Raw genomic sequence first — 15,447 nt, 5'->3', positions numbered from 1 at the left:
CTTTCACACATCTGTGATAATCCGAATCTCGATATAATCCATCGAAAATAGCCACATCTTTATTTATGGGCCTGACGAAAGGTGTAAGTACTGTGTACAGTTCAATTTATGCTGAGCACCGGGTGTGAATTGGGAGTAAACCACTCGGACTTCAAACAGATTGGAATTACGTGCAGTTTGCCGACCCGTGGTATTTAATGTTATCCTCGTCTATCAAATTCACTGAGTGCAGGCGAGACTGTAAAAAGTAGTTGAAGCATTTACTTGGCACGTCTTTTTTTTATATAGCTATAGGGTTTCCCAAATATCCTAAAATGGTTAGTAAACAATCCGAGGGTTGACCTGTAAACCGTACGCGGGGATTAAGGCTGCTATGTGAAGTCTGGTGTCTGAAGTTTTTGCCCCTGGAGAGGTTTGCAGCCAGCAATGTTATACCACCTGTCGTGTCACCAGTTGGCAGTCTCTGTTCACCCAAGAGTCAGAGCACAGCCAGCGTGTCTGAACAGAGCAGGCGATGGGGGGGACATGAAATGTGCTAAGCCGTAACCTTTACTTTCACACGGCAGCAGGCAGCACATTAAAGGATTTTTTTTGTCTTTAGCTGACGTCAAGAGAGGGAGCGAAAGAAAAAAAAACTGAAATCAGCCCTTTTTGTTTTTTTTATTAAAAAAAGCCACTTGAAAGTACCCTGGAATAATGGAATCCAGCTGTTCGCTGGTAAACTACCTTTTAAAGTAATTTTTACTAAAAGTTTATTCGGACAGAAAAGTTTTGCACTGCCAGCTGATGTTAGACGAAAGCAAGAAGGAAAAAGCAAAGATCGTCGACTTTATTTAGATCTTTTTTTATATCCAGAAGTTTATAAAAGTTGACAGGTGTGCGTAAGTACTTGGCTGCGCCTTTAAAAAAAAACCTTGGGTCTGGCAGAACCGTCTGTCATTTTTTTTTTCGCCTTACATTAGCCATTGAGTAGATAAGTGCGATCGTTGGATCGGGGCACGTTGGAGAGAGAGAAGGGAGTGCTTTGGATCGGAATGTGGAAGCCACTATGTGATTATCTGGTGGAAATGCTGGCACATCAGGGTCCCTGCACTCGCCATCCTTCATGGTAGAAGCGGCGGCTGGAAGCGAGTGTGTGTGAAGAAGCTCGGTGTCTGTCTTGTCCGCTCTGCCCCGATAGCGCGCACACATTCCCCCCCAAATGTCCCTGTCATTAGTATTACTGCTAATATCGGCTCTCAACTTCCGCCATCATGGATCGGAAGCCCAAATCAACAAGTTCCAGCCTTCAAGTAACAAGGAACAGAACGGTAAGCCTTCTTTCTTTCTCCCGTGGCTCTTTGATGTGAAAAAGTTGAGTTTGCCGTTCCTGGCATGTTTTCTTTTTGCTCCACTCGCTTGCCAGTGTGGCGAGTAGATGATCGCTTACAGGTATGGATTTCAGTGCAGCTCCAGCACACGCAGCGATAGTACTTAAGAACTCAGGGAATCCTGGCCCCATAGGGACTTTGGTTGTTTAAGTTTTTTGTGTAGGAAATGTGGATTTCCCCGCTGCCAGAGTGCAAACTCCTCCTTAAGGTACTCGTTCTCTTAAAAAACCGTGCAGGGTATTGATATTATACATGCGACTGAGCGGGACGGTTCCTTCTGTGTAACTCTCATACTTAAAAAAAACAGTTCTATCTTATGAAAATGTTTAAGTTTTCGATCGAGTGCTTCTGAAGTAGGGCTGGTGTGTTGTTTTTTAACTGAGCCACGCTGCTTGTAAATGCGATGACATCTGGCACCTGCAGGCAGCCAGGGCGGTGATCAAAGAGCAGCACTAACAAAGCTGGCCTCACAGCCAGAACAACTTGGAAGAGCCAGTGAAAGCGATCAAAAGAGTAAGTAAGCAAACGAGCTGCACACAGCCACCAGTCCTTACAAAGCCACTACTATCGCATCTTGAGAGTCCGACACTCACACAAGCACTTTAGAAGCACACTGTTTGATTAGCTTCTTGCAGCACACAAGCGGGGAATTCGGCCCACCGTGCCTATGCCTTGTAACATTCACTTCTGAATTGCCGAGGTTAATTGCGCACTTTATTTTCACTCGATCTGCGATTAAGTTTAAGGTAACTTGCGTTTATTCGCGGAGTCAAAAGCGTCACTGCGATATTTCGAAATTAACTACCAAATAGTTTCATTTCATAAAAACATATTAAGACACCAGCGTCCATAAAGCGCGGCTCTAATTGGATGAGGACTGTGATAAACATCACTATAAACACTAATACAGCGGATACTGGAATCTGAAATAAACACAGCAAATGCTGGAAATACTCAGCAGGTCAGGCAGCATCTGTGGAGAGAGAAACAGAGTTCGGCCATCGACCTGAAACGTTAACTCTGTTTCTCTCTCCACAGATACTGCCTGACCCGCTGAGTATTTCCAGCATTTCTATTTTTATTTGATACTATAAATGTTCATTTTGACATCAGCCCCTGAATCTACCGTTGTGTGTTTTTTAAATCGCAATGGAGAATCCAAAGGTGCGCCCTTGCTGTGCTCCGCCCTCCTGGCGAAACAAAGATTGGCACGTTAAAAGCTATGATAAACTCACTCTTCCCATTCATTACTACCTAATTATAGAGCTTTGGGACTTGACAGTTTTAGATTACAGCCTAGACTGGCTAATAAAAAGGGAAGTAAGCATGACATTCCTGTGTTTAAAAAAAACACCCCTCCCCCACAGTAAAAATTTGTTGGAATAATCCAGCACAGGTTAGGATCAAAATAAAATTCGAGATTAGTTTAATAAGTACATAAATATGCCCCCGTTTAACCAGATTTATGGACATCACAAAATCTCCTACATTTTGTATAACAATTTGCAGCTGAGATCACAGGATTACTTCAAAAGGATTTCATGCTTTAGAAATACAGCATTTGTTTGAGAATACCGTGAAAGCTTGCTTTTTTTCTTCAAATGCGATGAACACTGGTTACTTGTGTTCTAAGTGTTGACCGTGCTAAAGAAAGGGATTTTTCACTGTGTGGTGGCAGCGCTGAATTATTCCAGTATTGGGTGTGGTCCAGGGGTACGGCGCTGGTCAATGCACAGCGATGGCCCAAACATAGGTTCAGTTCAAGGGACTATTGTTTGCTGTACCCGGGATCAGTGCTGGATCACAGTAATGTGAATCAGACTGTGTAAATTGTTAGAGTAGTCACATACTGCAGCAACTGCTTCAAACGTTAAGAAGTTATTAGATTTAGACGTCAGCTAAGTCATATGACCAAGCTGATGGATGTATTTTTGGAATATAAGTTTTGGGATTAAAGCGTATTGAAGCACAGCCAATCATATATTTAAAATATAAAACAAAAACTACAAATGTTGGAAAGCTGAAACACAAAGAGAAAATGCTGAAACTACACAGCAGGTCAGTCAGCATCTGTAAAGAGAAAAGAGAGCAGTTTAACAGTTTTGGTATAACTCTTTGATAGATAAAGGATTATACCAAATAAATGAAGAGTTATACACAAAATGTTAACCAATTTTTTCTCTTTACAAACACAGAATGACTTGTATTTCCAGTATTTTATGTTTTTTTTTTCAATTGTATATTTGATGGACCTAATTGGCTACAATCTACTAAACAACAACTTGCATTTATATAGTGCATTAAACATAGTAAAAGCATCCCAAAGCGCTTCACGGGAGCTTTATCAGACAAAATTGGACACAGAGACACACACTAAAATATTAAGTCAAGTGACCGAAAACTTGGTCAAAAAGGTTCGTTTTAACAAGCAGCTTAAAGGAGGAGAGAGAGGTAGAAAGATGGAGCTGTTTAGGAAGGGAATTCTTAGACAGCTGAAGGCACGGCCACCAATGGAGTGAAGGAAATCGGGATATATTAGCAGCCAGAGTTAGAGCAATGCAGAGTTCTCAAAAGGTTATGGGCTGGAGGAGGTTACAGAGATAGAAATGGGCAAGGCGATTTGAAAGCAAAGAAGAAAACCTTAAGTTCGAGGCATTGGTAGATTGGGAGCCCATGAAGGTCAGCGAGCACAGGGTGTTGGCACGAAGACCGCCAACTTCCCCCTCCACCACCTCTAATATCACCACTGCCTCAGCTCATCTGCGGCTGAAACTATCATCCATGTTTCTGTTACCTCCAGACTCGACTATTTCAATGCTCTCTTGGTTGGCCTCCCATCTTCCACCCTCCATAAACTTGAGCTCTTCAAAACTCTGCTACCTGTGTCCTAACTCGCACTGTTCGTGCATTACCAATGTACTGGAAACTTTCATTTAGTTCTCCATTTTCTTTTGTTTTTGTCACCTTTTTAAAATCAGACCGCCTTGCTCTGGCAGGATCAGCAGACATTTCTACAGATGCCATTTCATTGATCAATGTGGTATGAAGAGAGCTTAAGTAATCATATTGGTCAGTTTTGTCCTTGCCACAGGGAACCTGACCAGGACAGGCATAACATACGCTGTTTGGAGATCTACCTCTAAATGTCTTTTTGAAAATACAATAAGTTCAGGTGCCCATTCCTAACCTCTCTTTCTCTCTAAGATTCTCTAATGTATCATTGTCTCACAAATCTGCACCCATCTCTCACAAAACTCCTTTATTTGAAAACTTTCAGTTTGGCTTCTACTCTGCTCACAGCATCAAAACAGTCATAATCAAAGTCAGAAATGGCATCCTCTGAATGTGAACACCATGCATCATTCCTCCTTGTTCTCCTTGACCATGTTGTGGCATTTAATATGGCTGACCATGCCATCCTTCATCCTCTTTCCTTCATTGTCCAGTTCCATGGGACTGCACTTTCTGGGTCTGGTCTCGTGTGGCTCTGTTCCTAACTGTCAGAACACAGCCAGTACATCTCCAGCAATGGCTTCTCTTCTTGCCCTACACCATCACCTTGGGAGACCTTCTATCCTTGGCCGCCTCCTCGTCCTCAGCTACATAGAATCATAGAATAGTTACAGCACAGAAGGAGGCCATTTGGCCCATCGAGCCCATGCCAGCTCTCTGCAAGAGCACTTCAGCTAGTCCCACTCCCCCGCCCTTTCTCCATAGACCCGCAAAATGTATTCCTTCAGGTAGTTATCCAATTGCCTTTTGAAAACCACGATTGAATCTACCTCCACCACACCTTCAGGCAGTGCATTCCAGATCCTAACCATTTGCTACGCAAAAATGTTTTCCCTCATGTCGCCTGTGTCCTCTCATTCCCAATCCATCCGCAAATGGGAAGTTTCTCTCTCTCTTGTCTCGACCCCTCATGATTTTGAACATCTCTATCAAATCGCCTCGCTAACCATCTCTGCTCCAAGGCGAATAACCTCAGCTTCTTCATGTAACCATGTAACATGTCCCTCAGCTCTGGAATCATTCTTGTAAATCTTTTCTGCACCCTCTCTAAGGCCTTCCCAGCCTTCCTAAAGATGCCCAGAATTGGACACAATACTCCAGTTCAGGCCGAAGCAGTATTTTATAAAGTTTCATCATTACTTCCTTACTTTTGTACTCTATGCCTCTATTTATAAAGCCCAGGATCCTTTATGCTTTTTTAACTGCTTTCTCATCCTGCCCTGCAACCTTCAATGATTTCTGCACATGTACCCCCAGGTCTCTCTGTTCATGCACCCCCTTTAAGATTGTACCCTTTAGTTTATATTGCCTCTCCTTACCAAAATGTATCAGTTTGCACTTTTCTGCGTTAAATTCCATTTGCCACGTGTCTGCCCATTCCACCAGCCTGTCTGTCCTCTTGAAGTCTATCACTATCCTCCTCACTGTTCACTATACGTCCATGTTTTATGCAGCTGCATACTGCCTCATAGTGACATTATCTACAGGCAGAGGTTCAATTTTCATAGTTATGCTGATAACATGTAACTCTACACTTCCACCAATTACTTCAACTCTATGGCCACATCTGTGTTTTCAGACTGAGTCTAACAGCGAGGCATGGAGAAGTCAAAATTTCATCCAACTGAACATCAGATAGACCAGCATCATAATTTGCGACCATGACATGAACTCTGTTCCTTTGCCACTGACCCCAAGGTGTTCTTAGGCCACTTACTTAAGTTGAGCCAGATAGTACAGTACCTTAGCATTCTCATCGATTCAGAGCCGAGCTTCAAATCTCATATTTATTTATCACCAAGACATCATACTTCCACCTCCGCAACATTAGCCGCCTCGACTATTATCAGCTCTGTTGAAACCCTTATCCATACTTGTCATCTCTAGAATCAATATCTTCAATATCCTCCTCACTGGCTTCATATCCTGCATCCTCCATTAACTCCAACTTGTTTAAATTGCAGCTGGTCATATCCTGGCCCACGTTAAATAGCATTCACCCATTACTCCCATCCTTGCTAGCCGACATTGGCTCACTGTCCCCAAATTTATTCAAAATTTTTGTCTTTGACTTTCATGATCTGTCTCGCCCACCCTATCTCTGAAATCTCCTCTAGCAATACATCTCATCTTGTTCCATACCTTTCAGTCCTCTGATGGTCTACTATGTATTCCACCTTCCTTTATTCTCCCCCCCCCTCCCAATGGTGATAGAGCCTTTAGAAGCCTCACTCTGATTCTCTGAATTCCCTCCCTAAAGTTCTCTGACTCCCCACTTCTCTTTACACCTTTAAAAGTCTTCCCAAAACCCATCTTTTTGACCAAGCTTTTACTCTTGGTAACTCTTGCACCATGCCTTATGTCTGTTCCTTTATTCCTTTTAAAAGGTGCTTGGATGGGCACTTGAAGTGCCGTAACCTGCAAGGTTACGGACCTAAAGCTGGTAAGTGGGATTAGACTGGATAACCTCCTGTTGGCTGGTGCAGATACGATGGTAAGTACTGCAGGGAATCGAATACGGCTAGGATGATCTCCTGGACTAGTTTTGATTGCCTGGATGGGTCGGAGAGGAACTTTCCCAGATTTTTTCCCCCAATTGGCTTGGGTTTTTATCTGTTCTTGCTTCTCCGGTTGGGGTGGAGTGTAGAATGTTGTGGTGCAAGGAATGTCGCAGTTGCCTCGGGCGGACTGGTTGGGCTGATGCTCTTTACCTTTTCACAATTATTCATTGTTCATAGGTTTATATGTAACCTTCAGGGCTGCTGACCGAGGACCATGTGGCTCTTTGTCAGCCAGCGTAGACGCGATGGGCCAAAATGGCCTCCTTCTGTGCTGTAAATTTCTATGTTTCTATTTTTATCATTAGTTTTTACCTCCTGTAAAGCACCTTTTTTTGTTTTCTACAAAAAAAGGGCTATATAAAAATACATTGCCATTATAGTAATCAGGAATAGAATGGCTGCTTGAGTTTCAAAACCACACTTCTTGATGGTACAAATGGTAGTTTAAAATGATTTGTGAGGTACACTGAGCTTGGCACAGTTCATTTCATTCACAATTCTTCAGAGCTGCTGCAAAGGTAAACTTTAACTCATTCATCCTTCAACCAGAGAAGAGTTTCCACATTGCAGAGGTATATCACAGAGTGTCTTGGTTAACTGCAATATGACCTCAATTACCTGGTGTAAAATTAGGTAATCTTCAATTTGAATCCAAGAAGGTTTTTTTTAGATTACAACACAACCCATGCGGCAGGCAATTTGTATAGAATGCTTTTCTGCCTGTGCTAACTAGTTATTTTCAGCTGCTATCATTTATTTTGTTGGGAATAAAGTGACTAAATAAATACACATGCAAAGGGAAAACCACTTTATTCACAGTGATGTCAGACATTCACATAGAGAGGTTAGCCTCTGAAGTAGTCGCATACACCATATCCTCCGTAAGATCTTTTAGCAGTACTGGACATTTCACTGAGTCTGCGCTATAATAAGACAGCATCTATCTTCCTGCAAAATCTAATGTTTTCAATGTCTATGGCTCATACTGAGATGCTATTAACAATATTATTGTCTAAACAGTTGATGGAATTTGTAACCCTTTACCTCTAAGCAGGGGAGCCTATCTTATGATGATACATCTGTCAACACTTTCCTTGTTGTGAAGGACCTGCAGCATGTTAACACTTTAGATATTTCCTCTTTTAAAAGAATGGAACTAACATCACCTCAATGTGTTTGCTCTCATGGTCTTTTGGATGCATTTGAGTACTAGTTTGGTTTTGTGTGACCTTAAGTCACCTGTTTTTGCCTGTGGTTGCATAAATAAGCCACAAATATATTGCTTTAAAAGTAGAAATGACTTGGATTTGTATAGTGCCATTCACATATTCAAGGTATCCCAAAGCACTTCATAGCTCACAAATTACTTTTGTAATGTAGACTATTTTGTTGGCATAGCCTGAAACCAGAATACATCAGAAGGACAGCATTTTTATCAGTTTCTCTTACTAACTGCATGCTCGGGTAACCGTACTCAAAATGCACTGTGCAGATCTAAGCAGGGAAATACTGCGGCATTATCACTAAGTTTAAAGGAAGGGATAGTGAACCTAGATGTCACAATACATCCCATTGTGGGGAAAGACGCAACAAAAGTTCAGGTCCATTCAAACAATTGAAGACTGCAGCAGTATATCTGCACTAAATGATACAAAATATTTTTTGTATGTATATTCAAAGGATACTGTACATTCCAAAATATCTTTTCTTTACACATCTAAAATATGATGTTTTGTACTGTGTTTTAAGGCTAAATATTTTCTGCACTTGAGAGGACAGACGTGTTTGCGGGCATCTGCTCTCCAATAGCTGCTGAAGGTGCGTGTGTGAATAGTCCCAGGTTTTTACCAATAATTTTCTCTCCTTTCTCCATGGGAAAATTCCTGGGTTCCACGCTATGACTCTTCATGATAGCATGACTGAAATTCAGGAATATACCTCCTGTGGGAAGTCATAGCTCTACTGAATATGTGGCATGTTGGAGTTCCAATGTAATGTGCCACATAACTTGAATTCTGTTATAAAACCCAGTATTTCAAATTATATTTCTAACTTGCCAAAGTCTAACCTCAAGTCTCTTCCAGCGTTATTGTGTGGAATCAGCTGACCCCACCTGCAAAATTTAATTCCTCTAGAGAAGTAACATTCCTTCAACAATAACTTGTATTTATATAGCGCCTTTAATAAAGTGAAACGTCCCAAGGCACTTCACAAGAGTATTATGAGACTAAAAAATTTGACATCGAGCCACATATTTTCTTGAGCAATAAGGGGTTATGGGGAGTGGGCGGGGAAGTGGAGCTGAGTCCATGATCAGATCAGCCATGATCTTATTGAATGGCGGAGCAGGCTCGAGGGGCCGTATGGCCTACTCCTGTTCCTATTTCTTATGTTCTTATGTTCTTATGTGGAGAAATTAGGGCAGGTGACAAAAAAAGTTCGGTCAAAGAGGTAGATTTTAAGAAGTGTCTTGAAGGAGGAAAGAAAAGTAGAGAGGCAGAGAGGTTTAGGCAGGAAATTCCAGAGCTTAGGGCATAGGCAACAGAAGGCATGGCCACCAATGGTGGAGCGACTATAATCAGGGCTGCTCAAGAGGGCAGAATTAGAATCACTCAATATCTCCCCAAAATAATTGATTAAAATCAAGCACTTACAGTAAGGAAATTATGGACATGAATCTGTGTCCGACTATTCAATGGGACTGCATAAAGACATACAAGGTATTGTGCTTTAAAAAATCTTTTAACTTCCATTTGGAGGGAGCCCTTGTGGGGCTCACATGTGGTATACATCGATTGCTGGCAGTCTTGGACTCTGTTCTTGATCATATTTGCAACTAAAACTTTCATCAATGTGCCAAATGCATCCTGGAAAGTAATTAAAGGTAACCAGATACAAATGTTTATGAATGCACAACATAAAAGGAACCATTTTAGGTTTAAGAATCCCACCCCATTTCTGCTGTAACGTTATTAGCAAAGCCGTGACTTCAGGTAATGGTCACAGAGATGGGTGGGAGTCTGGTTGGTTGATATTTCATTTATGAAATTCTGCTTCCAGGGTAGTTGTACAACCTTAGTTGATGGGTAGCCCCAAAAATGTCAACCTCATTGCTTAGAGGTTGTGAATCTGAGACACAGCTGAAACCTGTTCTGAATCCAATGCACAGCTGAAGATTTCAGTAATAATGATGCTGGGATTTTAGGCGCAGAGTGAATGTGCCTATTGTATAATAAGGAAAGCAGATGGGGGCATGATATACCCTCCCATCCCTCAGTGTACCATTTAAATAGTGTTAAAGTTAGGAAAAAGGATGTCATGTGCTTTGTGAAGATCTAAATTAAAACAAGCTGGTCTGGGGCCACTTACAGAGAGCCCTTGTGACTGCTAAGCTAATGATGTCATAATCCTCTCATGTATTACGAATGAAAGGAAAATTCCACTCATGTCAGTCCCTTTTGGTAATTTAATGATGTCATTAAGTCTTTTTATTTGAGCTTGCTATGCTTGTCACATCTGGGATGTCATAATTGCCAACACAATAATGTAAGTCAATTAGTTAAAAAACTGATCTTTTGTAGGTCTCTGTAATTTGAACTTTTTTATGTGGTGAAGCTTGACTTCAAGGCCATTAGAGTACTCTCTATAATGACTATTTAATGACCGTCCTAGCAATCTACAGACAATTCAACTTTGAGTGTGTATTCAGATTCCAAGAGCTGTATTTTGTTTGCACACAAAGCACATTTTAGTGCTGCAGAATAACTGTTAATTTATATGTATTTTCAATCAATGTTGGAATAAAGGCAAAGTACAAAGTATAGTCGGTGCCAGGTGGATAAATCTCTTCTGTATGTATACAGGAGAAAGATGCTAATCTCCATTTTTTTTTAAATCAGCCACTTAGCTGAGTAAGAATCTCCACTTTCATCTGATGTATAATGTTGGGTGTGTTTGGGACATAATGCTGGGCCCAAACATTTCTTCCCATATACAAAGAATTAGTTAGAGGGAAGAAGATACATTCTGAAATTAATTGGGGAAAATATTTTCCTTTGTCCTTTTCATTCAATACTGTTCTTTGACACTTTTTAAAATATAATAAGGAATATATCAACAATTTTCAGTCTCATTTCAACACTCCTGCTTCCTGCTTCTGAACACCTCATTGTGTAAATGAAGAGATTTTTTAATCCACTTGTGGTTGGCAAACATAGGAGGATGAACTCATTCCAAATGGCTGGGGATGTCATGCAGATGTCTGGAGGACTAATTTGATTTTACTTTGTTTTTATTTATCCTTGAGTGTTCCAGCATGAAAGGTGAGATCTATCAGAAACTTGACTTACTATTGAAATTTGGACTGGCTGTGTTATGCTACCAAAACAAGAACCAAAGGAGGGAAAAAAATAAATCACTTGGCTGGCTCCCGTTCCCTTTTTATATAGCACTTCACTGCTGCCTGTACTGGAATACTGAAAATGGGTGACTGTTTTACAGCTACCACTGTGTCAAACATCACAGTACCACTGGCAGTCACTCCACATAAAGATCTCATTAGAAGAAAGTTAAGCCCACATTGTTAAATAGAAATTTTGGAGGGAAAAGAGTGCAACTGAAAATATAACCGTCAGCATTTTCAAAGACCTAAATGATCTGATTGGAAACATTTACCATTTGTGGTAGCATTAAACAGTATGTGAGTGTTAACTTGGCTCAATTGGTAGTACTTTTGCCTCTTAGTTAGAAAGTCATGGGTTCAAGTCTCATTTCAGGGGCACATAATCTCAGCTAACACTACAGTGCTACATTGTTGGGGGTGCCCTTGTTTCAATGAAATGTTAAATTGAGGTCCTGTCTACCTATTCAGGTGGACATAATACATCCAATGGCAGTGTTTGAAGAGAAGGAAGTTCTGGTATTCTGGCCAACATTCCTCCTCAAATCAGCACCACCAAAACAGAATGTGTGATCATTTAGCTCATTGTTGTTTCTGAAACCTTGCTGCGTGCAAGTTGGCTGCCACGTTTGCCTACAAAATAGCAGTGACGACACGGAAAAAGTAATTATTGGCTGTGAACAGCTTGGTATGTCCTGAAGTTCTGAATGATGCCATATAAATGCAGTTCTTGCTTACTGTCACTGTGAGGCTATTATTTTCGAGCCAGTATTAGTTCATGTGGCCCACTGTCATGCCTCCAATGTTCCTGTTCAAAAGTGCCAATGGTAGGCGAGAGCGCTGTCATAGGGGCTCAGGAAAGAGGACAATTGAGTGGATTGGCAGTACTAACTACCAATAATCAGATTTCTCCCTGTTTTGTAGTGGTCAGATTATTGGAGATAGAGCAGATAGAAGTTGAGGCCATTGAAGAATGTTGCTTCCTGTGTCTCAGAAACAGTTAGGTTCAGTAGTACTGGACTCAGACTTCAGGCGTGCATGCCTGACATTCATGTTTTATTGCTGACAAGTCTACAAAAAATACATAATTCACAAAGCACTGTAGTTATAACATGAGCAGAGATGCACCATAGGGTTGGGTGGAACAGGACGTCTCTACAGCAGCCAAAGAAAATTTTCACCACAGTATGTAAACCCCACTCAACTGCAAGCAACCTGATTTAGTCTTTAATTTGCACTCTGATGAAGACAATAAAATGTTTTTGTCCAAAAGCATTTTACTGTTGCAAAATCATGTTAAATCCGCAACAACCGACACAGAAGGAGAAAAAATGCACTCCCAATGTTCTGTCTTGGTTCATATCAAACATTATCTAATTGTAGAGGTGTTATTGGACAGTAACATCAAAGTGACTTAAATTCTTTGTGTGACACGCTATTTTCAAATGCTTTAGGCATGTGTTGTTGGAGGATAATAATTAATTTGCTGAAGTGTGTTGCCAGTGGATAAGGAGTGGAAGTACAGAATGCAAATTATATAGTAGCACTGGGCAACATCCTTAGTTTGTCTGTTTAAGATTTTAGAACAATGGTTCAAATCTAGCTCTTTGAATTAAAGTCATTTGCAAAATATCATATCAGACAATGGATATATGTGGAGAAACTAAAAGGATACAACATAGAATGGAGAAATGTCCATGCATTGATACAATGGGCCAAATAGTATCCTTCTGTACTGTAAGATTCTATGATATGTTTACAAGGAATGACATAAATCATGTGGCCTCTAATGCCCGCTTTGAGAAAGAACAAAGACACTGTTTCGGGTACAGTGACTGTGTGGAGCTTTGCAACTTTGAAATATTTTTTCCCAGAAGTCTGAAAAACTCTGGTTTTCTCTACCAAAAAACAGACAAAGTCTTTGATAAGGAAAGTAATGGCTGTGAAAGTATTTACCTAAATAGCAAAGTATTTAGACATGCCATTGTGCTGTACACCTGTTGAAATCAATCTGGCAGGCACCATGAAAGCAGACTTGAAGGGATTTCTTTACAGAGTCCGTGGAAGAACATTTTCTAAAGGATGGAGAGTTACTGTACAGGCTGCTTGATACTGTACTATCGGCCTGCACTGAAGCAGCCAAGGGCGCAGTTTTAAACACTGTACCCGAAACAGTGCCTTTGTTCTTTCTCAAAGCGGGCATGAGAAGCCAATGAACCGTTTCAGCAGTTTCAAAGCATTAATCAAACATGACATACAAAATGCTGTCACTACAGCAGCCCACCCACTATAGGACCGTGGCTGATGGGTTTTCAGAAAACAAAATAACTGGAGCTTAATATTAATGGCTTTTTTGGGCAGTTGAAGCATTCCTCACAAAAAGTTGAAATTTTAAGCATGAAGCAGGTTAGGTAGAAGAAAGGGGTTGAGTTGTTAAGAGACTTTTAAAGCACTTCTGTTGGAAACACAGATTGAGGATTAGGATCAAATTAGCACCATTTTTAAAGGAAAAGCAGAATTCTTTCCAGCAGCAACACAATCATTCCATGGTCTTGCTTTAGGGCACTTGAGACAGTTCTTTCATTGTTAGACCTGACACTTATCTCTTTCTTAAAGCATAGGATTTAAATCAGATGTTTCTTGAAAGAGAGAAAAAAAACCAGGCAGTTCAATGTGAAAATGAACTTTATCTGCACAGGGTGCAAGCAGATTAATTAGTGTAAAACAGTCAAAGGTGTGCACAGGTTCTTACCAATAAATATAAAATAGATTTACAATGCAGTGCCTGTTTTCTAGCACATTCCATTGATATAATTTGTACTCTTGTAATTGTTCCATTTAACAGCTGTTAGGATTTGCTTGTGTTCAAGATGCCGACAGTTCACAGTATTGGGCCAGTAAAGACACAAGAAAAGTATTGCATGACATTCTGTCAGAATTTAGTGAAATGGAAGGAACAAGGGTTTCTTTAGCCAAGACTTTCACACAGCTCACCATTAACACAAACAGCAGCGCGGTCCTAATGGAATTGTTAGTTTGTTTTACTTACTATGCTGACAGTATTTAAAACGGAGTAAGATAAACAATATTAAGAACAAGCTCAGGGATATGATTATAATACATGTTCTGGAAGACCAAACTCGCAACTTTTGGCATCACACCCAATTCTGCCTTGCTTACTGTTAGTAATCCTCAGTATTAAACGTACAGTACAGCTTGTAATCCACGTGGACAGAAGAAAATGTTGTAGTTCATGTAACTACATGTCACTTTGTGTTTTAAGCACATATCTCTGCAGAGCACAAGTTTCAGCAGCATTGCATTGTTAATTGTATGGAAACATGGGTAAGCAATACTGAAAAGGAACTACTGACGGTAAAAGTTGCCTTCCTTTTGTTTTGTTTCTTTAGTTATGCCAGAGTGACCCTTTCAATATTTTTAGTGAGGCTTGACAGGACTTCCTCGTACAGTAGCCCCAGTCCAATCTGTTCATTTAAGATGCACTCACAATACCAGCCACATCATCCTGCGTTCATCCACCTTCCATCCCAGTATCTGATACGCTTCCTGTCAATTATGATTTAAAACAAAAACAATTTTAATTCTTCTTACTTTCATTAACTAAACATAATCATATTTTCCACAGTGACTGTGATTATTCCCACAATCTACAAGACTCAGAATTGGATCTTGTATGATAGGAGTTTTTCATTTTCATTTTCTCCCCCTTGAAATTACAGGAGGCTTTTGGCATTGCAGTTTTGGCACTTGACTATTACAACTCACTCCCAGCTTCTAACCGAACTAAACTTAAGCTCATCCAAAACTCTGCTGCCCATATCCTAACTCACATCAAGTCTCGTTCACCCATTACCTCTGTGTTCGCTGACCTACATTAGTTCTTGGTTAAGTAATGCCTCAATTTAAAAATTCTCATCCTTGTTTTCAAATCCCTCCATAGCCTCGCCCCTCCCTATCTGTAATCTCCTCGAGCTCTACAACCCTCCAATATATCTCTGGCCTCTTGAGTATCACCAATTTTAATTCATCATCATAGGCGGTCCCTCGTATCGAGAATGACTTGCTTCCACGCCAACAAGGGACT

At 40.6% G+C, this 15,447-nt stretch overlaps 1 protein-coding gene across 3 annotated transcripts in view; it reads left to right on the top strand.

Annotated features, from left to right (window-relative positions):
- Nucleotides 1-681: 681 nt before the first annotated feature.
- The window catches only part of pdgfc (platelet derived growth factor c), a 392,811-nt gene continuing 378,045 nt past the window's right edge, over nucleotides 682-15,447 (top strand). For 2 of the 3 annotated variants that reach the window (XM_070871706.1, XM_070871696.1), the window contains exon 1: nucleotides 682-1,310. In XM_070871706.1, coding sequence (XP_070727807.1) covers nucleotides 1,202-1,310 — 109 coding nt within the window. In that variant the 5' untranslated portion in view covers nucleotides 682-1,201. The remainder of the gene's footprint in view (nucleotides 1,311-15,447) is intronic. The other variant, XM_070871726.1, reaches the window with a different exon arrangement.

The sequence above is a fragment of the Pristiophorus japonicus genome, chromosome 2, assembly GCF_044704955.1.
Source record: "Pristiophorus japonicus isolate sPriJap1 chromosome 2, sPriJap1.hap1, whole genome shotgun sequence".
Lineage (NCBI taxonomy): Eukaryota > Metazoa > Chordata > Chondrichthyes > Pristiophoridae > Pristiophorus > Pristiophorus japonicus.
This window is presented reverse-complemented; position numbering and strand designations above follow the sequence as displayed.